General features: G+C 43.6%; 1 protein-coding gene across 1 annotated transcript in view; it reads right to left on the reverse strand.

The window, feature by feature from the left end:
• LOC141052409 (solute carrier family 49 member A3-like) overlaps positions 1–27,375 on the reverse strand; it is a 75,913-nt gene that overhangs the window by 18,640 nt on the left and 29,898 nt on the right. The window contains exons 3-7 of the mRNA XM_073549638.1: positions 11,037–11,256; positions 10,864–10,940; positions 10,638–10,775; positions 9,235–9,351; positions 7,133–7,285 (exon numbers count right to left, since the gene is read on the reverse strand). Coding sequence (XP_073405739.1) covers positions 7,133–7,285; positions 9,235–9,351; positions 10,638–10,775; positions 10,864–10,940; positions 11,037–11,256 — 705 coding nt within the window. The remainder of the gene's footprint in view (positions 1–7,132; positions 7,286–9,234; positions 9,352–10,637; positions 10,776–10,863; positions 10,941–11,036; positions 11,257–27,375) is intronic.

The following is a 27,375-nucleotide window of genomic DNA, read 5'->3' on the forward strand; positions in this document are numbered from 1 at the left end:
AAGTGTTGAAGAGCTGTTTAGGGTTGTGAGACAGGGAGGATATGAGAGATGCAAAGTAAGTTTGTTTTGCGGCAGAGAGCGTGGACTTAAACCTGGCAAGGGACTGCTTGTATGCGCTGAAGTGCTCAGTAGAATGGGTTCTCTTCCATCTCCGCTCAGCGGCCCTGGAAACCCGTCTCAGTTCTTTGGTCAGGCTGGTCAGCCAGGGCTGCCTGTTGATTGTTCGAGTTTTGCTCTGCGTGAGGGGGGCAGCTGAATCAAGTGTTGCTGTTATTGTGGTGTTATAAAAAGTGGCAGCAGCATCTGTGTCATGAAGGGAAGCTATGTCTGTAAGAGGGAGAAGGGGACTCAGAGAGTGATTGTAAATTGAGGTGTTCTGAGATTCCTGCAAGGGTGAGCGAGTTTATGGAGCGGGGGTTGCGCAGTAGGAGAGGAGAGGGAAGAGAATGTCAGTAGGTTGTGGTCAGACAGGGGGAGGGGTGAGTTATTGAGATTAGTGAGGGAACAGAGACGGGTGAAGATAAGGCCCAGCGTGTGACCATCTCTGTGAGTGGCCACAGAGGACCTTTGAGTGAGGCCGAGGGAAGCCGTGAGCGATAGAAGTTTAGAGGCAGCCGGGATGGAAGTGTCAATGGGGATGTTGATGTCGCCCATGATGATGGTGGGGATATCAGCAGAAAGGAAATGGAGTAGCCAGGTGGTGAAGTGGTCGAGAAAGGTGGAGATGGCTAGTTCTGGGGGGCGGTAGATGACAGCCAGTTGGAGGGGGAATAGATGCGGACGGAGTGCACCTCGAATGAGGGAAGAGTAGCGTAGGGTGGCAGAGGAATTGGGGTAAAGGAGCAGGTATCAGACAGGAGCAAGCCAACTCCTCCACCACGCTTGTTGCTGGGGCGAGGGGTGTGAGAGAGATGGAATCCGCCATAGTAAAGCGCAGCTGGAGAGGCTGTGTCAGAGGGAGTGAGCCAGGTTTCAGTGATGGCAAGAAAGGAGAGTTTGTTGGTGATAAAGAGGTCATGGATAAACGACAGTTTATTGTAGACAGAGTGTGCGTTCCATAGGGCTCCAGGTAAGGGGGTTGGGGGAGTGGGGGCTGGATGAATGGGTATGAGATTATCATGGTTGTGAAGATGTGTAGAGGATCATGGCAGGGTGATAGAAGTGAGTGTAGGGATGTGTTGAGGAGGGCCAGGATTTGGGGATACGTCGCAAGCAATGAGGAGTGGTAGACAGAGCATTAGAAGGTGGGAGCAGGATAGGACATGATGTTGCCGTGTGTGTCTGGAGAAAATAGTAGAGATGGGGAGGGCACCACCAACAATAAACACGGGGATACACCAATAGTCAGTATAAGAAACTGGAAAAATAAAAATAAGAGAAAGCTACTGACCAAGAACTGGGATCACCACAATAAGTCACAAAAATATCAAAAAATTTTTATTTAGTGTCAAATAGACCAAGACCCAATTAAAAACATTAAAAAGTCACTGAGCCCCTGATGAAGCTGCCTGTGCGGTAGCGACACACGTCGGGCATCCACAGGCTCCCCCTAACTTTGGTATGGTACGGCTGCTATATTTTTAAGCGCACAGGTTATGCGCTACTCTGGAGGATGGTCATCTGGCTCTGAGTATATTTCTGCAGGGCTCAGCTGCACCATTGGAAACTTTTTCCGCCTCTAGATTATGTCCTTTGCTCATACTATGGGGCGGGTTGATTAAGGATACATCTTATACTATTTAGCAGTCTGCTGTCATTGGTTTCCTATTGTGTCCATTTGGACTCTATTTATTCATCTGTATTATATGTTTTGTGGAATAATACAATGTGACCATTGATTCTATGGACCAATTATCTGTCTGTATTATACCTGTACCTTAAGTTATAGGGGAACCTTTATGGGTTATATTATTAACCTTATAGGTATATTGTCATTGAATGACTTTTTAATGTTTTTAATTGGGTCTTGGTCTATTTGACATTAAATAAAAAAAATTTGATATTTTTGTGACTTATTGTGGTGATCCCAGTTCTTGGTCAGTAGCTTTCTCTTATTTTTATTTTTCCTGTGTCTGGAGAAAAAGGATTGTATGTGGAGGAACAGTTGTGACGAAGAGGTGAGATGGCTGGGAAGGATGGAGGGGGAAATGACAAGTTCCTTACTGGGTGGAGGGATTGCAGGAGTATGGGGGTGATAGTAAAAAGAAGGCGAAACATTGTTGTGGTGTTATAGTCCGTTACCTTACAGTCAATTCCAGTCCAATTCTAGTCTAATTCAGAGTATTGTACTTAGAAATCTGTACTTTGAAATATGGATTTTGAAATAGATGGAGCCGACTACGGCTGGAGCAGACCCATGGTGCTGTATATATGTGCAGCTAAAGACAGGTGTGAGTGAAAGTGGGGTGTGACTGCCCAGGCCAAATGCACAAAGTTAAGCAAAGGTCATAAAAGGGGGAAGGGGTTATACAGACCACTTAGATGTGTGGCAAAGATAACAAGATGGAGTACAATTATGGATACAAGAAGATGGGTAAGCAATGCATACCATATAGAATACAATGCAGTTCACATGGGGCATTCAGGAGCATGGGAGAGGTGGAAATTCAGCAATGCATACCATATAGAATACAATGCAGTTCACATGGGGCATTCAGCAGCATGGGAGAGAGTGCATGACATAAGTATCTATCTATATAATTGCCTTGTAATGTTTTCATTTCCTGTTGTGTCCAGATGTCACCGTATCCCAGAATTCCAAGTGGAGGAAGTTCACCAACCGCCATATTGGGACACCCAAGTGATGGGGGTCTCAATATTGAAACTGCTGCTGGTACCAACCTATTGCGCGGTACCACCAGCGGAACACCGTCGCACCACACACACTCTATATGCTGTAGGCACCACACACACACACACTCTCACTCACACACATTGAGTCACACTCTCACACTCACATTCACACACTCACACTCACACACTCACGCAGCCTCTTGCGCGGTACCACCAACGGAACACCATCGTGAACACGCTGCTGCCGGAATCAGCCGAATTATTCACTGACTGCCGCCATTTTTGTATAGGAGGAGCGCATGCGCAGCTTTAATGTGACCGCCGCTATTTGTCTGCACAAAGATGTCGGCGGTCTGATTTACTGCACCTGTGCAAATTACGAGCAGGTCAGTGAATCATTCGGCTGATCCCAGAAGCAGATGCGCGACATGTCTACAAGCAGAGGAAGCCGGTCACATTAAAGGGGTTTTCCCACGAACGAAAGTTCATTTTAAAAACTGACTGTGTCTGACCGTGTACGGAGCATACCACATCTCCTGGGCAGAGGAGGAAGCAAAAGACAATACTGACATCACAGCAGAGGATCACAGTGGATTCATTTTGTGAGGTAAATATTTCACTGACTGTTTTTAAAAAATATTTTACCTCCCAAAATGTATCCTCTGCGATCTCCTGCTGTAATGTTAGTCATAGATTATACAATAAAATGTGTTTTCTTGTCCTTATGTGGATACAATGTAAATTAAAGCACCTTTGTCATATATTGTTCCATGTTAATAAAATGATACCTTTACCTACCACAGGAAAGAGCTCACACAGGAGGGAGACAGCTCAAACGAGAGAACGCATGAGGAAAAGGAAGAAGACAACACAGTGGTGGAGAAAGAGAAAGCAGACAAGGGAGAGAGTACATGGGGTACACAGGTCAAAGAAGAGATTACATGAGTGGAGAAGAAGTAGATGGGGAGAGAGAAAGCACACAGGGGTGAGAGAGACAGAGCACAGGGGGGAGACAGCTCAAATGAGACAACACATGAGGGGAGAACACAGCACAGGAAGGTGAGAGACAGCAGACAAGGGGGATAGCACATGGGGTAGACAGATCAAAGAAGAGCACAGACGGGAGAAGTCAGCACATGGGGAAAGAGAGAGTGGATAGGTGGGTGATTACACATTGGGGGATAGATACTCAACACTGCAAAGCCTGCCTCCATCGCGACATTACCGCCCTTCCGAGATCCATCTAGTTTGATATAATAGAAAAACAGAACTTAATATTTTGTACAGAAATCTTTGTTTGCAGTTACAGAGGTCAGACGTTTCCTGTAGTTATTGACCAAGTTTGCACACGTTGCAGCAAGGATTTTGGCCCACTCCTCCATACAAATCTTCTCCAGATCTTTAAGGTTTCGGGGCTGTCACTAGGCTACATTGAGTGTATCAAATACTTATTTTCTGAAATTATTAGAAAATGGAAAAAACACAAGATGACTGTCAATCTTCCTCAGTCTGGGGCCCCACGCAAGACATCGCCTTGTTTTGTAAGGGTGAGTCTAAGAAAGGTCAGGAATCTGTTCAGAACTTCACGGAAGGGCCTGCTCAATAACTTGAAGGGAGCTGGGACCAGTCTCAAATATTACTGTTAGAAACACACTACACCGTCACGGATTAAAATCCTTCAGGGTCCGCAAGGTCACCCTGCTCATGCGAGCACATGTCCAGGCCCATTTTAAGTTTGTCAATGACCTTCTGGTTGATCCAGAGGAGGCATGGGAGAAGATCATGTGGTCAGATGAGACCAAAATAGAATGTTTTGGTAACAACTCCACTCGCCGTGTTTGGAGGAAGAAGAAGGATGAGTACAACCCCAAGAACACTGTCCTCACCATGAAGTATGGTGGGGGAAACATCATACTTTGGGGGTGATTTTCTGCAAAGAGGACAGGATGACTCACTGTATTGAAAGAAGGATGGATGGGATCATGCATAGTGAGATTTTGGCCAACAACGTCCTTCCCTAAGTAAGAGCATTGAAGATGGATCATGGCTGGGTCTCCCAGCATGACCCAAAACACACAATCAGGGCAATTAGGGAGTTACTCCGTAAGAAACATTTCAAGTTCATGGAGTGGCCTAGCCAATCTCCAGACCTGAACCCAACAGCAAATCTTTGGAGGGAGCTGAAACGCAATGATGCCCAATGACAGCCCAAAAACCTAAAAGATCTGGAAAACATCTGTATGGAGGAATAGGCCAAAATCCCTGCTGCAGTGTTTGCAAAACTTGAACTACAGTAAACGTTTGACCTCTGTAATTGCAAACAAAGGTTTCTGTACCAAATATTTATTTCTGTTTTTCTATTTTATCAAACACTTATGTCATGCAATAAAATGCAAATTAATTCTTTCAAAATCATGCAATGTGATTTTTAGCTTCTGTCTCTCACAGTTGAAGTGTACCTATGATAAAAATTACATACTTTCAGAATCGGCAATGTATCAAATACTTATTTTCCTCACTGTAGCTAATAAAGGATAACACCAGTCACAATATGTAATATCACAGCTCATCTTATCACCGTGTGACAAATTACCTCTACACAAGTCACAGAGCATGCCTAAGAACCTAAAAGCTCTCCCATAGATGTCAAGGAGTTAGATCCCGACTATTGTTTTCTATGTAGACACACACAATAGTGAAAAAAGGAGGGAGCAGTACAGCTGAAATAGTCCTTCGTCAATGGATACAGAGCATCCACAAATTCCACTCCAAACCTCCTACTTTAATAGACAATGTAACAAATGAAAGCAGCACCCTATGGTTCACAAACACGAGTGATTTATTCACCCAAATGTCAAATACACACTATGTTTTAGTTGCTCCACTTTGCGTGTATTTGACATAGGGTAAATAAATTGCTTGTTTTTGTGAATCCATTGAAGTGCTGTTTTCTATGTCCATGTTGCTGCTTTACAGCCCATATAATCATGTACAGAAAATAGTATACAAAAATTCTACAAAAATAAATACGTCACTTACTGGTTATAAAGGGAATCTGTCAGCAGGATTTAACTTAAACTATTTATATGCGCATGTAGCTCTTTCAAAGACAAGGCAGACAATACCTTTACATGGCCGGTCTGTTCCTCCATTACTAAGAAATCAGCATTTGAATTTATATGTAAATGAGGCCTAAGAACTGCTGTAGATCTGAAGCCTACATCACTCCAGCTCTGTGCTCTGCCTCCTTCTTCTTGACTGATAGCCTCTGTCCTGTGTGACTTCAGAAGTAAGAGCCGTTATTCAAACAGGAGATGGCGACACTTGGTGGGAAATAGAGCTGGAGTGACAGAGGCTTCGGATCTTCAGCCTTATTTGCATATCAGTTCAAACACTGACTTCTCAGTAGGAACAGACTAGGCATGTAAAGATATTGATAGACTTGTCTTTAAAAGACCTTCATGTGCATATAAATAGTTTAGGGGTGAAATCATACCAACAAATTCCCTTTAAATATTTGAAAATAATATAGGTAGAGCATTCCCTTTAAGTTAAACGTCACTTGTTTCGCACCCCTGTTAGTTAGTTTGACCAGAGGTTCTTGGACAGAGCGTCTTTTCAAGAACCTGCATGGATAGGCATTGCTTTCAGATGAAAAGTGGCATCATACTTGCCACCTTCTTTGACTGCGGTGTGGCAGATTCCAGAGTGCAGTTAGACTTTTGGCCTTCATCAGATGTTATTACATTTCCGCCCCACGCAAAGTAAAACCTTCCAGGTGGGTAGACTGTTTCCTGGGTTTTTTTTAATTCTTTATTTTCCCAGAACCCTTTGAGAATATAAGTTGCTATTCCTCGTGGGTAATTTTTCATCTTGGAGACAGTCAACACCGGTGATGTCTGGCTGAATTCGATTCTCCTGTCCACAAAAAACTAATATATCTGCCTGGTCATGCTGAGTTGGAATAATGGTCGGCTGATAGGACTCTTTAAGGATGACGTATTGTAATTTTGCACCTGTGTTTTGCAACATCTTTGATATATGGACTGGCTGCATCCTGTAGTGCATTTGTTCAGAGTCCTGGGCTGGTAAGCGGTGCTGACCTTTTTCAGCTGTATTTTTGAATTTTTGGAGGATTTATAGTCCTCTTCTGTGGCCTTGCTACTAAGTTTGGATGACGTATTGCTCTACTTTTCATGACTTCCTCTCATGGACTTTAGTGTTTGAGTATGGTCTGAGAGGAAGTCACATGAAACAAGCTTTACACAGAGGGGTTCAGGCACAGGAACACAAGGATGTGCTATACCTGTGCTCATTTTCTGATGATTTGCATACTTACCACAGCAAACACTATAACATTTAAAGCTGTCAAAGCAAAACTAATTTTCACAACTTCTGTAAACTTCTTTGTCCGGTCAACATAAAGTCCACATAATAAGGCACCAATAGCCCCAAATACAATGAAAAGGGCTCCACATAAACCTGAAATAAACTGGGAAAAAGGAGACTGAATTAACCTCTCTTAGAAAATTACATATGGAGCAGAAGAATAAACATAGTAACCATCAACAGCGCTTACATTGTTATACCGGTATACGTTTGGGTCCATCCACTAATACTAACAGGTAGTGGGGAATATTCCGTTTTTACCCAATATAATTGCTGACAATCATTTTGGTTGATAAGAGTGTCTAGAAAATAGGCATACAGTTCATTTAAAGGGAGTCTGTCATTTGGAAGTACCTAAACTACTTCTGTGCAGAAGAAACAAGAAGGCAATGCCCATAGAAGACCGGAATATCGCAATTGCTGGGCACAGGACAACCACTAGACATCACAGGGTCCTGTGATGCTGATGAGAAGCAACAGGCACCCAAATGAAGACCGGAGGCAGGAGTTTTCTTTCAGGCACCACACACCCTGGAGCCTGGAAGAATGCATTAACATAAAGGATTAAAAGATGATTTCTGAAGAACAAGACCCCAAATATGAGGCATATACAGTAGGTATGACTATTTAAGTATTCTATAACCTGTCTGCCCATATTTATAGCTTAGGTACGTCCAAGGAGATGACAGATTTCCTTTAATGATATTTTTATAATTTCATAATTGGACTGAAGAAGAGCTAACTCCTTATCAGGGATAAAAATAACTTTCTAATAAGTGGTTTTGTGTATAGGGAAAAAAGTATGGGAAGTCCTGGAGTACCTATACAAGCCAACCACCTAAACCAGCCAAACTAGGGGTGAAAAAGAAAGCACTTCCCGGTTCTGTCAGGTCAAGTGGTTTAGGGTGCCTGTACACTGGGTGATAATCACGGAATTACCACTCCTAAAAATGTTAGTTTTTTTGATTATCACCCAGTCTAAACACCTGATGAACAAGCAAAACACCCATTCATTTGGTGAAATTATCTAATGGTTGCATAAAATATCATCATTCTCGTCAGCATATCGTTCTGTAGACAAGATAAGTGGTGCCAAAAACAATTTTTTTCTAGGCACACAGAACGAATGTACAGTATTAACAATAGTTATGAGTACATGGAAGCGGAGTCTGCCTATCTAAATTGGCTATATTAACTTATCCGTCGCAGGCAAATTTCCGTTTTTTTCATTTTTGTTTTATAACTTCCCTTCTTCCACGAGCCATACAACATTCGCATACAACTGCGTACCCAATGTTAAATATAGGTACACAGGGAAACGCTGGACACATGCGGCAGTAGGCGGAGCATAGGCGGAGCTTCAGAGAGGAAGAAAGGAGGAAGTAGACTGCCATCTGCAGCCCTCCTGAACGCAAATATGAACCTAGCCTTACTGCAGCACACAGTTCATAAAGACAAAACGCCAGTCTTTTAATGAATCAGGGCCAAAGTACATGTATGTATGTATGTATGTATGTATGTACTGTATGTATGTACAGTATGACAAATATTTTATAGCAGGTGATATTATGAAGGGGCATAGACTTTTCATACTATTCTACATCTGAGATTAAATTTAAAGCACCACTGCAGCGTTGTATTTTTTCAGTGCTGGAGTGGTGCTTCCAATCTAAGGTTCCTCACCGTAGTCTAACCCGCCGCAGTCTTCACCTTTCCTCAGCGCCACTCCGGTTAAGTGTTGCCATCTTCTGACTGCAACTTCTGCCTGGCCAGCAGTAATGATCATAAGTTCTCAATGCAAGTGTACGAGGCTCTCATAGACTTTCATTGTAAAGGGACCTCGGCTCACACAGCAAACACCGGAGTGACACCACACTTTTGGAGACCAACAATAGTGGCGACGATAGAAGGTGAAGAGGGCGGAGGATAAGTAATAAGTCTAAGACTAAGGGTAGGGAACTTAGTGTACATTAGAAGCACCACTCCACCTGTAAAATAAAAAAAAATGCTGCAGTGGTGCTTTAAGAATAAGAAAATAAGTGTTAGACTTACATTTGAATAGCCATTGAAGCATAGTATCTGTTCCAGGAATGCAGAGAAGGCAGTGAAAATGCCGAGACCACTTCCAAAGCAAATCATTAGTATAATGTAAGCTTTATTTTTTATGAGCTGTAAGAGACAAGGAGACAATTGCAAATGTAAAATTTACTGATCATGTGCATTCATTTGCCATTTCTTGTAACTATTTTGTGCAACATTATAAAATATGGCTTCAATGTGACAGGGTTAAATGTGTTTCCAAGAAGGATAGTGCTGTCATTCAACTATGTTTTATTCTTGTAATCCCCTTCCAAATGAGCGCTCAGTACAGACAAGTGTTCACTTATTTTTAAACGAGGAGAAGAATGCTGCTTCCAGATCATTCTGGCAGCATTTTATCTTTCTTTATCCCCTTCATGACAGATATATTCACCTTAGATTTCATGGAGCAGGTCAGAGTGTGTGGAGCAGACTCAGGAGCTGAGCCCGCTTCGCAGTCAGCAAAAGCTAGCATCTTGGTCTGACAAGTACCCTATATTATTGACATATACTATTATTTTTTACTTATTACAGGGTATTTGCTCATTTTGTTTTTTTTTTCCTAGGTTATGTTTGCTAATGGCCACAGTGTGAATGTATACCCACACATTGCACTTATTCCAACATGTGCTCCAGCTCATTTCTTTAGCTTTCCTGTTGTGTCTAATAGCTACAGTCGAAGTTGAGTTCTGAAATTGGCTATTAAACATTTAAACACCACTGTCAATCTCTGACAACTGCAATTAAAAGGAACGCATGCTGGTGCTTGCATGTATTAGTTTCCATCAGCTTCCTATGAAGTGACCGCAGGGCATCAATGAGTTTCTATGGCAGTACTGAATTAAACTTAATAAATATACTTACTATAGATATTGTGCCTTCCACTCTATTTATGTAGGTTTTCTGTGCTTATTGGCCATTTATTTGATGCCCATTATAAAAATGTAATGTAGGGACAGAGATGCGGATTCCAGTGATGTATCACTTGTTCAGAAGTTTGTAGTAGTTTAAATCCAATTAGTGTTTTACCAGCAAGAGATTATCACTGCAGGACTAGATGTCTTGTGCCAGCCAGACCAGCTAATCTATGTAACCCCGCCCTCACCACTGATTAGCAGCTTGTTGATAATGTACAGTGTACACAGGAAGCTGCCAATCAGTGGTGGGGTGAGCTCAGCATTCATAGCACTAATAAATACCTCTGCAGCTGAGAAAACAGAGATTATATCAAAATTGCAACAAGTAGTCCAGTATGTGATACATCACTGGAATCAGGGTCTCTGTCTGTACATGATGCTGCTCTCAGACTCCATAGCTACTGAACTGCCCTTTAAGGCATCAAAGACAAAAGAATGGCACATGACTACAAAGCTTACCTGTTTTAAACCAGCAAAGAAAGGCTCAGAGGCAGAATGAACAGCGCTGGCTGAAGGTGGGGTTGGAGGGGCTTTTTCCTGAACTCCTGCTGTTGCTAAAATGCAGGCGAGTACAGCAGGAATGCCATATACACAATGCTTGAAATATAAAACATGGAAAAGTTAACTTTTATGTATCTGGTATGTATATGGTATGATTCAGATGTAACGATCTGATTTTACCTACCAATATTGGAAGGTCTTCAACTCTAGATACAATTACTGGAGACAATATGTTTGCCAGAAAAATGCCAAATGGATTCGCTGAATAAAGTAGAACAAAACGATTCTAGATAAACACAGTCTATTTCTGTAGATGGCATCCTACACAGTGAAAGCCATAAGCGAAATATTACTTACACATAGAGGCAATCATGTTTGCTGTGGCACGCTGATGTTCTGGAAACCACACCGCAGCAAGTTTAGCAGGAACGAAGAGCACCAGAGGCTGGGCCACCGCACAAATACTCTGTCCCACAAACAGGTAAACCAAGTTACTCCTCCCGGTATTCAAAAATGTGACCGCACTCACAGAACGTACTATACTGCCCGTCATGTTCAGCCAGGAACTGAGAATTATCTGCATGGACAAGAAGAAATGGTCAGTTACAGGATACCTATTGCAGGGTAATTAACTGATAACATTGGAATACATACATTTTATCATTTCAAATGTACGAGGGAAACTGTCACTAAGGCCACTTTCACACTTCAGGCTTTTTGAATCAGGCACCGTGCCGCATCGCCGGATCCATCATAAAATGTGAAAGCCGCATGTGCCGGATCCGGCTCATGCGGTTTCATCCGGTTTTCCATCCGTTTCGTCCGTTTTTTTACCGGATCTGGTTTTAGAAACGCCCCCAAAACGTTATTGGCTACTGGATAACTACAGGAAACCTATATACAATGGTTTTACACCCCTTGCTTGATAGGTTGTTGGAGATTGTTGGAGAGCAATAGGAAAAATTGAAGCTATTATTGCAAACATCCTGCAGATATATGTGGATTTCACTTTTGAGGCCAATCGTTTGGCAGTGATTGTCATGCAGAAGGAGAGAGAAAGACAGCATGTCATGCGTCTTCGCCGACGTCGGCTTTGGATTCACTCTATAACGGCACTGAGGATGACACGTGGGGTGTTTTCCACTTTATATCTTGAGTTGCGAGCAAATCCAGAGAAGTTTTCTAATTATGTGAGGATGAAAGTGGAAAGCTTTGACTTTCTGGTGGACCGGGTTGGAGAACTGATCCGGAGACATGATACCTACTGCTGCTTCTCCACCTCACCAGCAGAGCATTTGATGGTGACTCTACGGTAGGCCATTTTCTTTTTTTTCTACTCAAAAGCAGACTTATAACTGTTATGTTTCTCCTCCTGTTAAAGCCAATGTTTCTCCTCCTAACTGTAATGTTGTTGCTGGTATTTTGTATTAATTATTGTTTTTGATTTTTTCACAGATTCCTTGCAACTGGCGAATCCCTTTCCTCGCTACATTACCAGTATAGGATTGGGATTTCAACATTATCAGGTATCATCAAGCACACCTGCCGCGCATTGTAGGACTGTCTACGGGAAGAGTTTATCCCACAGCGCACAACAGAGAGGTGGCTGGAAATAGCTGACCAATTTTACAACATCTGTCAGTTTCCTAATTGCCTGGGTGCAGTTGACGGCAAGCACATCAGGATCACAAAACCAGCTGGTTCGGGATCTGAATTTTTTAACTATAAGAAATATTTTTCAATAGTCCTGATAGCGATTGCAGATGCTAAGTACAAATTCATTGCGGTGGATATTGGGGCCTATGGCCGCTCCAATGACTCCCAAGTTTTTAAACTGTCAGCAATGGGACGTAATTTGTATGGAAACACATTCCAATTTCCTCTTCCCAGACCGCTACCTCAAACTTCTGAGCCACCACTGCCATTTGTATGCATTGGGGATGAAGCTTTCCAACTGTCGGAACACTTGCTCAAGCCGTACGCAAGCAGAGACTTGACACCAATCAAAAGAGTGTTCAATTATCGGTTGACACGAGCATGGAGGATGGTGGAATGTACATTTGGAATTTTGACCACAAAATAGAGAGTACTGTTGACCGCAATTAACATGAAAACTGACACTGTGGATGAGGTGGTCAAAGCATGTGTGGTCCTACATAATTTTGTTATTACCAAGAAACCGATTGCCATTGAAGACAATGATGTAGAAACCACCTTGAATGATTATCGCACTTTTAATGTTCGAAGTACTGTTGCAGTGTCCAGAATGAGGGACAAATTTGCTGAGTATTTTATGTCACCTGAAGGTAGAGTAGAATGGCAGGATGACATGGTTTGAGATTGTACTATCAGAGCTGTACCCTGTATGTAAGTATTGTACCTTTTTTATGTTGTGCCTTGTTGGATTTAGGTATTATACATTGTTTTACCCTCTGTTAAACCAGTATATACCTTGTTTTTTAAAAGTATTAAACCTTTTATCAAAGTATTTTACTCCCTGTATTGTCCCATTTTTAACCAACTCTTAAACCTTTATTTGACCATGTTTGGTTGGTATGTACCTTTTTTAAACCCAGTCATCCACATTTTACACATAATTTCACCTTCTACATTATGAAATAAATCAAATACACTGAAGCTGGTTCAATCAAAAAATAATTTATTTAACATAGTTTATAGAACCCCAAAAAAACTGTTGTTCAGGGCAACAATGCAAACCCATAAAAGCAATCTTTATTGCAACCCATGTCCAAACATTTGTTTATTGCAACCCATCATAAATTTACGAAACTTGGGGGTGGAAATAGTACTGGAGGGGCTCGCAGGGACCACTTCGACACTGGGATTTTGGAAGGTGGTTGGAATTGGGGAGGGTTCAGACACAAGAGGAGAAGGTACGCTGGGGAAAGAAGGTGAAGGGGAGAAAGTATGTGTAGGGGTAGACAAAACAACAGACGGGGCGGAAACAAAACTCTGGGAAGTGGATTGGGAGACAAAAGAGGTGTTGGGGATGGAATTTTGGACTTGAGACATGGAGGTGGAAGTAGACTTTTGGTAGTGGGCAGGGAGTACAGGTTGGGCTGGGGTAGGGAAATGGTACTGGGAAGGAGGCTGGTAAGGAGCAGGAGGTTGGTACTGGGGATGAAACTGGTATGGTACAGTAGGGGAAGGAAGGACAGAGGAAGGACGGGGGGAAGGTGCAGGAGAAAGTACTGGGGTGGGTGTAGGGGCTTGTGATGTTGCCTGAGCTAGAGCAACCTGGCAGGTTTGCATTACATGCATCTGCTGGTCAGGAGATAGCGTGTCCATGCGCTCTACTACTGCTCGAAAAAAAGTATGATGAGGAGATTGTCTTGAATCTAAATGCATCCTATCCAGACGCCTGCTCAAATCGACCATATCTTTACTAACAACAGTGAAGCCAGAGCTAATTTGTGCTGACATAATTTTTAATGCGTTCTGGAATGATGCATTTAGATGCAAGAACTCCTGCGTATACGTCTTTTCCTGACCCCTCTGACGCTGCCGCACACAACGCACAGGTGTCCCAGAGAAGGCAGCAGTGTCAGAGGGGTGGGGTAAAGGGAAAGCTACCTCGTAACCAGCAGCTTCATGTAACGAAGTCTGCAAAGATGCTCCAGCGCTGGTGGATGGGGCTGAGGGATCACACACGAGGGAAGGCTGGGAAGGTGCAGACGAGTCGTGTTATGATGAGTCACCAAAGGAGGAAAAAACAAAATACCAGCTAAGTCCAGAAAAACCAGAGAGGTTGGCACCTATCGGATTGCAGACCCCTGAACCTATCCACAACAACTAGCAGTAGCCGTGGGGGGTTCCTACGGTGCCCTAGACTCCTCAATCACAGCCGAAGAGCTACATAGCCTAAAGACAGAAAGGGGGAAAACTAAACTGCCCCAGAGCTGACCCCAAAGCAATAGGCAGCCCCCAACATATAATGACGGTGAAGCAAGATGAAAACACCAACACAGATAGAAAGATAGGCTGAGCAAATGATGGGGCCCAAGCTAACTACACAGGACAGGATAGGAAAGCTGCTGTCTGCCATCTGCAAAAACCCTATCAAAATGAGCCAACCGACTGATAGGAAAAACAGGCCCTGAAGTCGCTAGGCTTCAAAAGACTATATCAGCACTCAGGTATATTCTGAAGACAGAGCAAAAGATCAACAGATCAGAGACAAAAATGGAATTCAGCTCACCCCCGGCCGGGGATGGCAGAACTCCCAAAAAACAAGGCAAAACAAAAACAAAGCTGAAGAGTACAAAGCAGAGCAGAAAAACTTAGCTTTGAGATGCAGGAATCAGACTGGTCTCCAAGAATCCAGCAGGAAAATCACCAGCCAGGAAGAATGGCGTTGGCAGCCTTATATCCAGTCCTCAATTCCAGCCACCCAGTTATCATCTAGCTGCCCAGGTGTTTGGTAATCAGTCTCACTACCTTGCTTCACCAGAGGAGGGAGTTCATCAGACCTCAATGGTGAAGGGAAAAATGAACTCACAACAGTACCTCCCCCTTGAGGAGGGGTCACCGAACTCTCATCCATGCCACCAGGGCGATCCGGGTGAGCACGATGAAAGGCACGCACCAATCTTTCGGCATGAATATCAGAGGCAGAGACCCAAGAATTATCCTCCTGACCATAACCCTTCCACTTAACCAAATACTGGAGTCTCCGTCTAGCCAGACGGGAATCCAGTATCTTCTCTACCTCATATTCCATGTTACCTTCAACCAATATAGGGTCAGGAGGTGCCACCACAGGAACTACTGGTTCAACAATCCTCTTCAACAAGGACTTATGAAACACATTATAAATTTTAAATGTGACAGGAAGAGCCAACCGAAAAGAGACCGGATTAATAATCTCCAAAATCTTGTAAGGTCCAATAAATCTAGGCTTAAACTTAGGAGAAGCCACCTTCATAGCGATATTTTTTGATGACAACCAAACCATATCACCCACCTTAAACTGGGGACCAATGGTCCTACGCCGGTTGGAAAACCGCTGGGCCTTTTCCTGGGAGAGAGACAACTTATCCACTACTTGGTCCCAGATCTGGTGCATTATCTCCACCACAGTGTCAACACCTGGGCAGGCAGAAGGCTCCACCTGCCCTGAAGAAAATCGAGGGTGAAAACCAAAGTTACAAAAAAAAGGTGACATCAAAGTGGCAGAACTAGCTCTATTATTTAAAGCAAATTCGGCCAAGGGCAAAAATGAAACCCAGTCATCCTGATCAGCAGAAATAAAACATCTCAAATACGACTCCAAAGTCTGGTTTGTTCTCTCCGTCTGCCCATTGGTCTGAGGGTGAAACGCAGAGGAGAAGGACAACTGAATTCCCAGCTTGGAACAGAAAGTCCTCCAAAATCTAGACACAAACTGAACTCCTCTGTCAGATACAATGTTCTCAGGAATCCCGTGCAAGCGAACCACCTGTTGCAAAAACAAGGGCACCAACTCAGAGGAAGATGGCAACTTAGGGAGTGGTACAAGATGGACCATCTTAGAGAATCTATCACAAATCACCCAAATAACAGTCATTCTCTGAGAGACAGGCATATCAGAGATAAAATCCATTGAAATATGGGTCCATGGCCTCCTGGGCACCGGCAAAGGCATCAACAAGCCACTAGAGCGAGAACAAGGTTTAGACCAGGAGCAAGTCCCACTGGACTGCACAAAATTCCTGACATCACGAGACAAGGCGGGCCACCAAAAAGACCGACTCACCAGATCTCTAGTACCAAAAATACCTGGATGACCAGCCAATGCAGAGCAATGAACTTCAGACATCACTCTCTTCCTCCACTGGTCAGGAACATACAACTTTCCACTGGGACAACGCTCAGGTTTGTCTTCCTGAAACTCTTCCAGAGCACGTCTCAAATCGGGCGAGATGGCAGAAAGAACTACCCCCTCGCCTAAGATGGTAGCAGGCTTAGTCACAACAGGAGAATCAGCAAGGAAACTCCTAGAGAGGGTGTCTGCCTTGACATTCTTAGTGCCCGGAAGAAAAGAGACCACAAAATCAAAACGTGTGAAAAACAAGGCCCACCTAGCCTGTCTAGGATTCAAGCGCTTGGCCGACTCCAGGTAAATCAAATTCTTTTGGTCAGTAAGGACCACGACTTGGTGTTTGGCTCCCTCCAACCAATGTCTCCACTCCTCAAATGCCCATTTCATGGCCAACAGTTCCCGATTCCCCACATCATAGTTACGTTCGGATGGGGAGAACTTTCGGGAAAAGAAAGCACAAGGATTCATTTTAGATGTCACAGGATCTTTTTGGGACAACACCGCTCCTGCACCAATCTCAGAAGCGTCCACCTCCACCTGAAACGGGAGTGAGACATCAGGTTGCCGCAAAACCGGAGCAGAAGTGAATCTTCGCTTCAGCTCCTGAAAGGAAGAAACAGCCTCCGGAGACTAATTCAGCACATCAGCACCCTTCCTAGTCAAATCCGTCAATGGCTTGGCAATACCAGAAAAATTAGCTATAAATTTCCGATAAAAATTAGCAAAACCAAAAACTTCTGGAGGGCCTTCAAAGAAGTGGGCTGAACCCAATCATAAATGGCCTGTACCTTGGCCGGGTCCATTTCAATAGTTGACGGAGACAAAATAAATCCCAAAAATGAAACCCTCTGTACCCCAAAAAGACATTTCGATCCCTTGACATACAGGGAATTCTCCCTCAAAATCCGGAACACAGTCCGAACATGTTCCACATGAGAGTCCCAATTCTTGGAGAAGATCAAAATATCATCCAGATAGATAATCAAAAATTTATCCACAAAGTCTCAGAATATATCGTTCATGAAGCACTGGAAGACAGAAGGGACATTAGTGAGCCCAAAAGGCATCACCAGGTACTCAAAATGTCTCTCCGGAGTATTAAACGCCGTCTTCCATTCATCCCCATGCTTAATGCGAATAAGATTATACGCCCCCATGAGGTCAAGCTTGGTAAACCAGCAAGCACCTTTAACTCTGGAGAATAGATCAGAAATCAGGGGTAACGGATACTGATATTTAACAGTAATTTTGTTGAGGGCACGATAGTCAATACAAGGCCTTAATGAACCATCCTTTTTAGCCACGAAAAAAAAAAACAGCACCTAAGGGTGAAGAGGATGGTCTAATATGACCCTTCTCCAATGCCTCCTTAATATAGGATCGCATAGCCTCGTGCTCGGGTACAGATAAATTGAAAAGCCGACCCTTGGGGAATTTACACCCCGGGTTCAGCTCAATTGCACAGTCATAACTCCTATGAGGAGGCAAAGACGCAGACTCATTCTCACTAAATACATCATAAAAGTCAGCCAAATAGTCAGGAACATCATGCGACTGGGGAGAGGTGGAGAAAACAGGAGCATCACTAAGGGCACACCGACAACCCCAACTCACCACAGACAAAGATTTCCAATCCAGAACTGGATTATGGATTTGCAACCAGGGAAACCCCAGAACAATGGTATCATGCAAATTATGCAACACCAAAAATGTGCAATTTTCTTGATGGTCTGGGGCGACCCGCATTACCACCTGGGTCCAAAACTGAGGTTTATTCTTCGCCAAAGGAGTAGCATCAATACCCCTCAAAGGGATAGGCGTCCGCAGAGGTGTCATAGGAAATCCACAACGTTTAGCAAAATCCAAGTCCATCAGGTTCAGAGCTGCTCCTGAATCCACAAAAGCCTTGGCGGAAAATGTGGACAGGGAGCAGATCAGAGTAATTGCCAGAAGAAACTTAGGTTGAACACACCCATAGAAAACGTGTGTGCACAACGTTTCTCTCGTTTAGGGCAGACAGAAATAATATGCGAGGCATCTCCACACAAAAAAACACAGCTTATTACGCCTTCTGAACTCCTGACGTTGCACCCTAGACAAAACTCTATCACACTGCATAGGTTCAGAGATTTGTTCAACAGGTGGCAACATCTCTCGTGTAGTTTTGCGTTCACGTAAACGCCGATCCACCTGAATGGCTAATGACATAGAATCGTCAAGACCAGAGGGAACAGGAAATCCCACCATAGTATCTTTTACAGTTTCTGACAAACCCTTCCGAAAGAGGGCTGCCAAGGCACCATCATTCCAGGTAGTAAGGACCGCCCACTTTTGGAATTTTTGACAGTACAACTCTGCCGAATCCCGACCCTGGCTTAATGCCAACAGGGTCTTTTCAGCCTGATCAATAGCATTAGGTTCATCATACAACAACCCCAAGGCTTGAAAAAATGCTTTCACATTATTCAGAATAGGATCATCAGGTTTCAAAGAAAACGCCCAATCCTGGGGATCGCCGTGCAGCAAAGAGATGACAATTTTAACCTGCTGCGCGGAGTTCCCCGACGAGTTAGGCTTCAAGGCAAAAAATAATTTACAATTATTCTTGAAATTCAAGAATTTAGACCGATCCCCAAAAAACACATCAGGCGTGGGGATTTTTGGTTCAGCAGCATGTGAATGAGCAAGATAGGCGGAAATTCCCCGCACTTCAGCAGCGAGCTGCTCCACACGATCAGACAATTGCTTCATCTCCATTGAGAGAAAAATTCCCCCTACGGCCTCAGAGATATAGAGGAAAAAATCTGCACACAAAAAAAAAAAAAAAAATTCTGACACTTTTTTTTTTCCCCCTTTTTTTTTTACAATTCTCTCCTGCTATTGAGTACCCTAGGATCTGCGGTATGGCTGGTGATTCTGTTATGATGAGTCACCGAAGGAGGAAAAAACAAAATACCAGCTAAGTCCAGAAAAACCAGAGAGGTTGGCAGCTATCGGATTGCAGACCCCTGAACCTATCCACAACAACTAGCAGTAGCCGTGGGGGGTTCCTACGGTGCCCTAGACTCCTCGATCACAGCCGGAGAGCTACATAGCCTAAAGACAGAAAGGGGGAAAAACTAAACTGCCCCAGAGCAGACCCCAAAGCAATAGGCAGCCCCAACATATAATGACGGTGAAGCAAGATGAAAACACCAACACAGATAGAAAGATAGGCTGAGCAAATGATGGGGCCCAAGCTAACTACACAGGACAGGATAGGAAAGCTGCTGTCTGCCATCCGCAAAAACCCTATCAAAATGAGCCAACCGACTGATAGGAAAAACAGGCCCTGAAGTCGCTAGGCTTCAAAAGTCTATATCAGCACTCAGGTATATTCTGAAGACAGAGCAAAAGATCAACAGATCAGAGACAAAAATGGAATTCAGCTCACCCCCGGCCAGGGATGGCAGAACTCCCAAAAAACAAGGCAAAACAAAAACAAAGCTGAAGAGTACAAAGCAGGAAACTTGATAGCTGGGCAGGATGACTGGCAACTCCCAATGGATAGCTGGCAGGATGGCTGGCAACTCCTGATGGATGGAAGGATGGATGGATTGATTGAAGTCTTGCTGGATGACTCCTCTGGTGTCTTGAAGGACAATTGATGAATGAAGCCCTACCTATCAGGCTTTTATACCTTTTCTGTGGGGTTTGGTTGCCAACTTTTTTGGATGAGTTGATACTTTGTTGAGCATGCTCAGACCAAAAAACGGATCCAGCCGCCGGGTCCGGCGCCTATAGGCTTCCATTATAAAAAAAAAACTGGATGATGCCGGATCCGGCATTAACTGGTTTTGTGACGCAGACAAAAAACGTTACATGTAACGTTTTTTCCAGACACCGGACCGGCAATTTTTGCAGGATCCGGCAAAAGCTGGACACACCGCGTGCCCATGCGGCGCCAATGCAAGTCAATGGGGGAAATACCGGATCCGGCGATAAACAATGCCGGATACGGTTTTAAAATTTTTCGCCGCAGGCCACCGGATTACAAAAGCCTGAAGTGTGAAAGTGGCCTAAGTTCATCAGAGCAGCATGATGTAGGTAGAGAGACTCTGATTCCAGTGATGTATAACTTACTGGGCTGCTTGAAGTCATTATGGTAAAATCCCTGCTGCAGATCTAGCAGTTCTCTGAATGCTGAGCTGTGTATAACCCCACCCAAACCACTGATTGGCATCTTTCTGTGTACACTGTGCATAGTTGTGTGGGCGGGGTTATAGAGAGCTCATGAATATGGAGGACTACATGGCAGCAGGTTTAGTAGACCTCTAGTGATACTCTCCAGCAATCATTTTATCAAATCTACAGCAAGTTACTACAGACTGTGTATTGCCAAGGAGCATTGGTTACAGACTGTGTACAGCCAAGGGGGCAATGTTTACTACAGACTGTGTACAGCCAGGGGGGCAGTGTTTACAACAGACCGTGTACAGCCAGGAGGCATTGCTTACAACAGACCGTGTACAGCCAGGGAGCATTGCTTACAACAGACCGTGTACAGCCAGGAGGCATTGCTTACAACCAGGGCTGTGGAGTCGGAGTCGTGGAGTCGGAGTTGGTGCTCATTTTGGTGGAGTCGGAGTCGGAGTTGGAGTCGGTATAAAATGGACCGACTCCGACTCCTAAAATATATAATAAATTGGGTACAGTAATTCAATGCAGGATGTGCTGAATATTTTTTCATAGGAGTTTGGGAAAGTTATGAAATGTCCTATAAATGGCTGTTATATTCCTGATCTAAGGATACATTCACACACAGCGTTTTTCCTGTGTTTTTTGAGGATACGTTTTTCAGCTGCAAAAGCTGATCATCTTTTTAAAAAACTGCATCACCTGAAAGGTTTTTGAGCTCATAGATAATGTTTTCAATAGCAAAAGCAGATTAGAAATCTGCTCTATCTATCCATTTATCCATATCTGTCTATCCATATCGTATCTGTACCAAAAAGAATGAAAACCGGGTAGTACACAATATATATTCTGTTCTATCTAAATATCTTGATTATTGGATCATAAAAATGATTAAATGTCTGAGGTTCACATTGTACTACAATAAATTTTTCACTTAAATATAAGCAATATGTGTGGGAGTCGGAGTCGTGGAGTCGGAGTTGGAGTCGGAGTCGGTGTAAGGGAAATTGAGGAGTCGGAGTCACAGGTTTGGCTTACCGACTCCACAGCCCTGCTTACAACAGACCGTGTACAGCCAGGAGGCATTGCTTACAACAGACCATGTACAGCCAGGAGGCATTGCTTACAACAGACCGTGTACAGCCAGGGAGCATTGCTTACAACAGACCGTGTACAGCCAGGAGGCATTGCTTACAACAGACCGTGTACAGCCAGGAGGCATTGCTTACAACAGACCATGTACAGCCAGGAGGCATTGCTTACAACAGACCGTGTACAGCCAGGGAGCATTGCTTACAACAGACCGTGTACAGCCAGGAGGCATTGCTTACAACAGACCGTGTACAGCGAGGAGGCATTGCTTACAACAGACCGTGTACAGCCAGGGAGCATTGCTTACAACAGACCATGTACAGCCAGGGAGCATTGCTTACAAGAGACCGTGTACAGACAGGAGGCATTGCTTACAACAGACCGTGTACAGCCAGGAGGCATTGCTTACAACAGACCGTGTACAGCCAGGAGGCATTGCTTACAACAGACCGTGTACAGCCAGGAGGCATTGCTTACAACAGACCGTGTACAGTCAGGAGGCATTGCTTACAACAGACCATACACAGGGCATACACAGAATGCAAAAACACAAAAATATCAATTCTATCTATAGATACAGGAGGTCAATTTTACAAGCACAAGTTATGAGTCAGTGCAAAAGTCTAGAGCGGGGAGGGGGAGGAGGTAGCAGCTACGTCAGGAGTGGGAAGATAAATGCAGGGACAAGAGACCTCCTGTTTCTACAGAGCAGAAAAAGAGAATGATTAGCTGGGTAGAAAGGGAAAATGAGCAATTGTAAGTGCACAGTGCTATGTAATATGATGATTGCAATATATTAAGGGGATAAAAACTTTGATGCTTCCTTGAAAAGTGTTTGCTGTCAGTGCATGAAAACATTTTTATTTGATCTACAATGTCAAATCAATTTGTTGTGTGTGTCCCAGTAACAGTACATACAATGATGTGGCTCATTAGATCATATCGAGATTTTTAACTTGTGCACATTTAAGTACACTTTACATTCTCACAAGCGTGATTGCCAAGTAGGAACAGTAGGAAAACATGTGGATATGTGCCCAGTGGACATAAGAGAAACAACTGTGCTTTTTACCCAATCATGCAGTACTAAGGGCCTGGGGAGATACTTTTGTAAGATGGCTATTTCCAGACTTGTATAAAGGTGGCCATTGTAAGTGTAATTACATACATGTCAACTCATCAAGTTTTAGGCTGAGTTCACAAGTGGCGTTTTTTTCGCGTTTTCGCGGCGGTTTTAAACGCGCAATTTTGCCGCAAAAAATAAGCATCCCATGCAATCCTATGGGATTCCGCAATGCTGTGCTAATGCTGCGTTTTTTCCCGCGGCGGAATCCCTTCGCAGTAAAAAACGAAGCATGCTCATTAATTTAGCGGAATCACGGTGATTCCACCCACATAGGGATGCATTGTTCTGCTTACTTTCCGCATGTGGCTGTGCCCACCATGCGAAAAGTAAGCAGAACATTTGCGGATGGTACCCACGGTCCGGAGGAGAGGAGACTGTCCTCCGGGCTGTGGGTACCATATCCCTATAAAAAATAGAATTAAAATAAAAAATATTGTTATTCTCACCTTCCGGCATCCCGCGCAGCCTTCCCGCCTCTCTCCACGCTCCCGGTCCCAGTAATCCTTTGCGAGAATGACTGCGATGACGTCGCGTTCTTGTGGGAGCGCGACGTCTTGCGGTCATTCGCGATGACGTCGCAGGAGCGCGACATCTCGCGGTCATTCGTGCAAAGGATTACTGGGACCGGGAGCGTGGAGAGAGGCGGGAAGGCTGCGCAGGATGCAGGAAGGTGAGAATAACAATATATTTTTTTTTTTTTATATTTTTTACATTTTATCTTTTACTACTGATGCTGCATAGGCAGCCTCAATAGTAAAAAGTTGGTCACACTAGTCAAACACTGTGATTGACGAGTGTACCCAACCTGTCAATCAGTTCTCCAAGCGATGCTCCAGATCGCTTGGAAACCGCTAGCATTCTGCAAGCTAATTACGCTTGCAAATCGCTAGTTTTTCCGCAGGAAAATCGGGGGAATTTAATATGCGATTTTCCCGCGTAATGGAATTCCGGAATTCTCGCTGTAACTTCCGCGAGAGTTCCGCTACGTGTGAAAGTAGACTTACAGGGATTCCGTCTGTTTTCACCGTCACTCGCCCGGTCGCCATTTGTGCCATAGCTATCACCCTTCTCTAGGGTTCCACAGAAAATAATAGCAGTCAGTAGAGAAATGATTCTTCATATCCACAGAACTTTGTTTTCTGTTTGATGACCGGGAGGGTAGATGAAAAGTGACAGATCTCGCACTGCACATGGAGGGCTGCTCTAATAGACCTATACATTGAAGGCAGATAGAGAGTGACAAACCCCACACTACATTTGGAGGGCAGTTAGAGCGTGACAGACCCCACACTATGGAGGACAGATAGAGTGTGAAAGTCCCCCCCACTACACATGGAGGTCATGTAGAGAGTAACAGACACCGCACTATACATGTAAACTTGATAGAAAGTGATAGACCTCACACTACACATGTAGGGCAAGTATAGTGTTACAGACCCTGCACTATACATGGAGGGCAGGTAGAGAGTGACAGACCCCACACTACACGTGGAGGGGGTGTAGAGAGCAAAAGACCTGCACTACACATTGGCGGCAGGTAGAGAGAGACACACCTTGTACAGTCCATGGAGGACAGTTAGAGAGTAACAGACAAGCATTAAACATAGAAGGCAGGTCAAGTATGACAGATCTTGAGCTACACATGAAGGGCAGGTAGAGAATGACAGACCCCACACTACAAATGGAGGGAAGGAATAAAGACTCTGCACTATACATAGACAGCAGGTAGAAGCCTACAGACTTCACACTATACATGCAGGGTAGATAGAAAGTGACAGAGCCTACACTACACATGGAGGGCAGGTAGAGAGTTAGTGTAAATCCTGCACCATACAGTGGGCTCCACTTGCACAAGGGAGCTCCAGCTACATTGTATGTATTCTGCAGTGTACAATCCTTATCTGCCTATTTCCATGTTCCAGTGTATACACATTTTGCTTCATTTTTGATGTGCCTGACTGTGCTGTATGTTACATAGAATTTATGCATGGGTAATTTTGAACTATTCTATAAACTTAATTTCAGCTCACCCAGTTGCTCTATGCTCATCCACCTGGGACTCACACACTGGCCTCGCCCTGGCATCACATCAAGGATAATAGAAAAAATTGGAGTCCGGCTCCACAGGACTGGATTTTCATTGTCTTTTTATTTTTCAAAAGAAATTATAGTGCATACAAAAGAAAATTTTAATGGTCGACATGCACTAAGCAGTCTTTACTCATGACTCACGAAGCAGTCTTACTCAGGACTAATGAAAAAGTCCTGCGGAACTGAATATCTTGAATATAACTTCTGCTATGATGTTGTGGGATAATAATCCAGGTCAACTCTTTTTCTTCCCCATCCTGTCCTGCGCTATATGCAATGCAGGTGTTATGCTGAAGCACCATATTATGGGTGTTGTCATGGGAATTCCACAACAGAATGGAGCCAGAAGATCACGGCATCTGGTTACACGTACATTTGCGCTGGTTAGAACAGCTTCACCTTCCTAATACCAGTTTAGGTTTTCCTTGCCCTGTTCTTGCAAGTGTTAAACAGTCCCGTTTGTCTCCTAGAGCTCTCAGTCCTGAGTTGTCTTAGCTGTTCTGAGATCATCTCTCCCTTCTGGTCTCCTCTAAACTTCAGTTGTTGCCAGTGATAGCTTGCAACTCCCTGGTTTGAGGCTGGAGGAGTGAGCGGAGAAAGGAGCAGGCATTTGGAGTTGTTTCAGCAAAATATCTGCATGTAGTTGGTTTGGGTGCGCATCTCCCAGTCTATTCCCATTTGGTTTGCCTATAATTCCCTATTTCCCACTCGATTGAGTGTTTTTGTACAATTGCAGTTTTCCTTTATCCCTGTGCATTTCTCTTCTTTGTCTTTATGATAGAGCAGGACTAGCATTCCTGCTATCCTTCTCACTAGTCAGGGTGGTACTTAGGGTAAGAGAGGGACAGAAATATGATCGCCGCACAGGATGAAAGTACCCATCTAGGGACATTAGGAACCCATCTAGGGGCGCTAGGAAGCTCAGGGAGGCGCAGGGCTACTATTAGAGGAGCCCCATTGTATCCTTTACTAGTGGAATAGCTTCCTTTCCCTTCTGTCTGGCCTTGCTTCAGGTAGAAGTGTGACAGGTGTATTACATACCACTATGCGTGATAATATATCACATGGGCTTTATACTTGATGGAGTATCAACTGTATTTGTTATATGATTGTTATGCTTTTTGTTTGAAGTTGAGTTAGGGTACTACCTTATTTGCCGATGGCAGAGTGCCAACACTCTCTCAATTGAGGTCAAAACAACTGAAACATCATATGCTACACAGTTGTTATACTATCCAAAATGTCCAAATGCATTGATATGTTAGCATGGACTATTAGAGGTTTAGGGGATCCTACTAAAAGATGTGCACTATTCTCCTATTACGTAATTATCAACCAGCAATAGTTTTCTTAACTGAAACGTGTATGGAAAAAGAAGAGACACATTTAATACATTGTTCATGGATGCCCTATGAATACCCTTCAGTGTTTTCACCACATTCAAGATGTCACAGCTCCTTCCCTATCTCTACAGCTAGGGGGCGCCATAGCTATTCCTGCTCCCCAGATTACTTATTAGAGTTTAAGAATACACAACACACACAAACAAGGGAATACATATAGGGATAAAGGAAAATACCAATCACACAAATATGCAGTTACAAACAACAGAGTGGAACACCAGGGAGTGAAGGAAATATAAAAAAAACAAAATGGGAGAGGATGATGGTAAGCAAACAGACAAAACTCCAACCAACAGTGTTTAGAACAATACTCCAAACCCCTCCTCAAACAACAAGGAAAATATGTTAAATTGTTGGTTATGGTAGCTAAAGTAAAATTTTCAGTGTCACCCTGAAATTGACATTTTCAGAGTGCTACAGTAAATTTTTTTTCCACTTTAAATTTTTATTATTTTGTGTTTTTACTAATTTGTCGTAACATTGATGTGAACAACTTTTTTTTTTATGTCAACATTTTTATTGATTTTACATATTATGTAGTATAAACTATTACAACTATTTTTTTAACTATTTTTGTATCAAAAATGAAAATTTATGCACCTTACACAAACATATAAAACATTTACACCCCATTAACATCATAGTGCAACCCTTCCCCCCTCCCTCCAGTGTAATCTACAAGTAGTTCACGGTCAAAAGAGTCAAATTGGTTTACAGTTAAACAATTATCTATTGTGCTTTTACCTTCAGGTGAATACAAATATTTTGGGGTTACCCACTCTAGAGCAAGCAACGTACAACTGTCCATGTGAAAAACACGGGCTCTCCAAATTAATGTCGGCTACTTTAAGTGGTTGACATGCGTGTGGTCCTTGCGTGTTTGCGTGTGTGTGTGGTGTGCATGTGGTATTTATGGGGTGGTGCTGTGGTATTTGTGGGGTGGTGTTTGTGTTGTGTGTGTCTAGAGTGGTCTGGTATTTGTGTGGT

This window comes from Dendrobates tinctorius, unplaced genomic scaffold (assembly GCF_039654945.1).
Source record: "Dendrobates tinctorius isolate UK_male_01 unplaced genomic scaffold, ASM3965494v1 ptg000160l, whole genome shotgun sequence".
Taxonomy (NCBI): domain Eukaryota; kingdom Metazoa; phylum Chordata; class Amphibia; order Anura; family Dendrobatidae; genus Dendrobates; species Dendrobates tinctorius.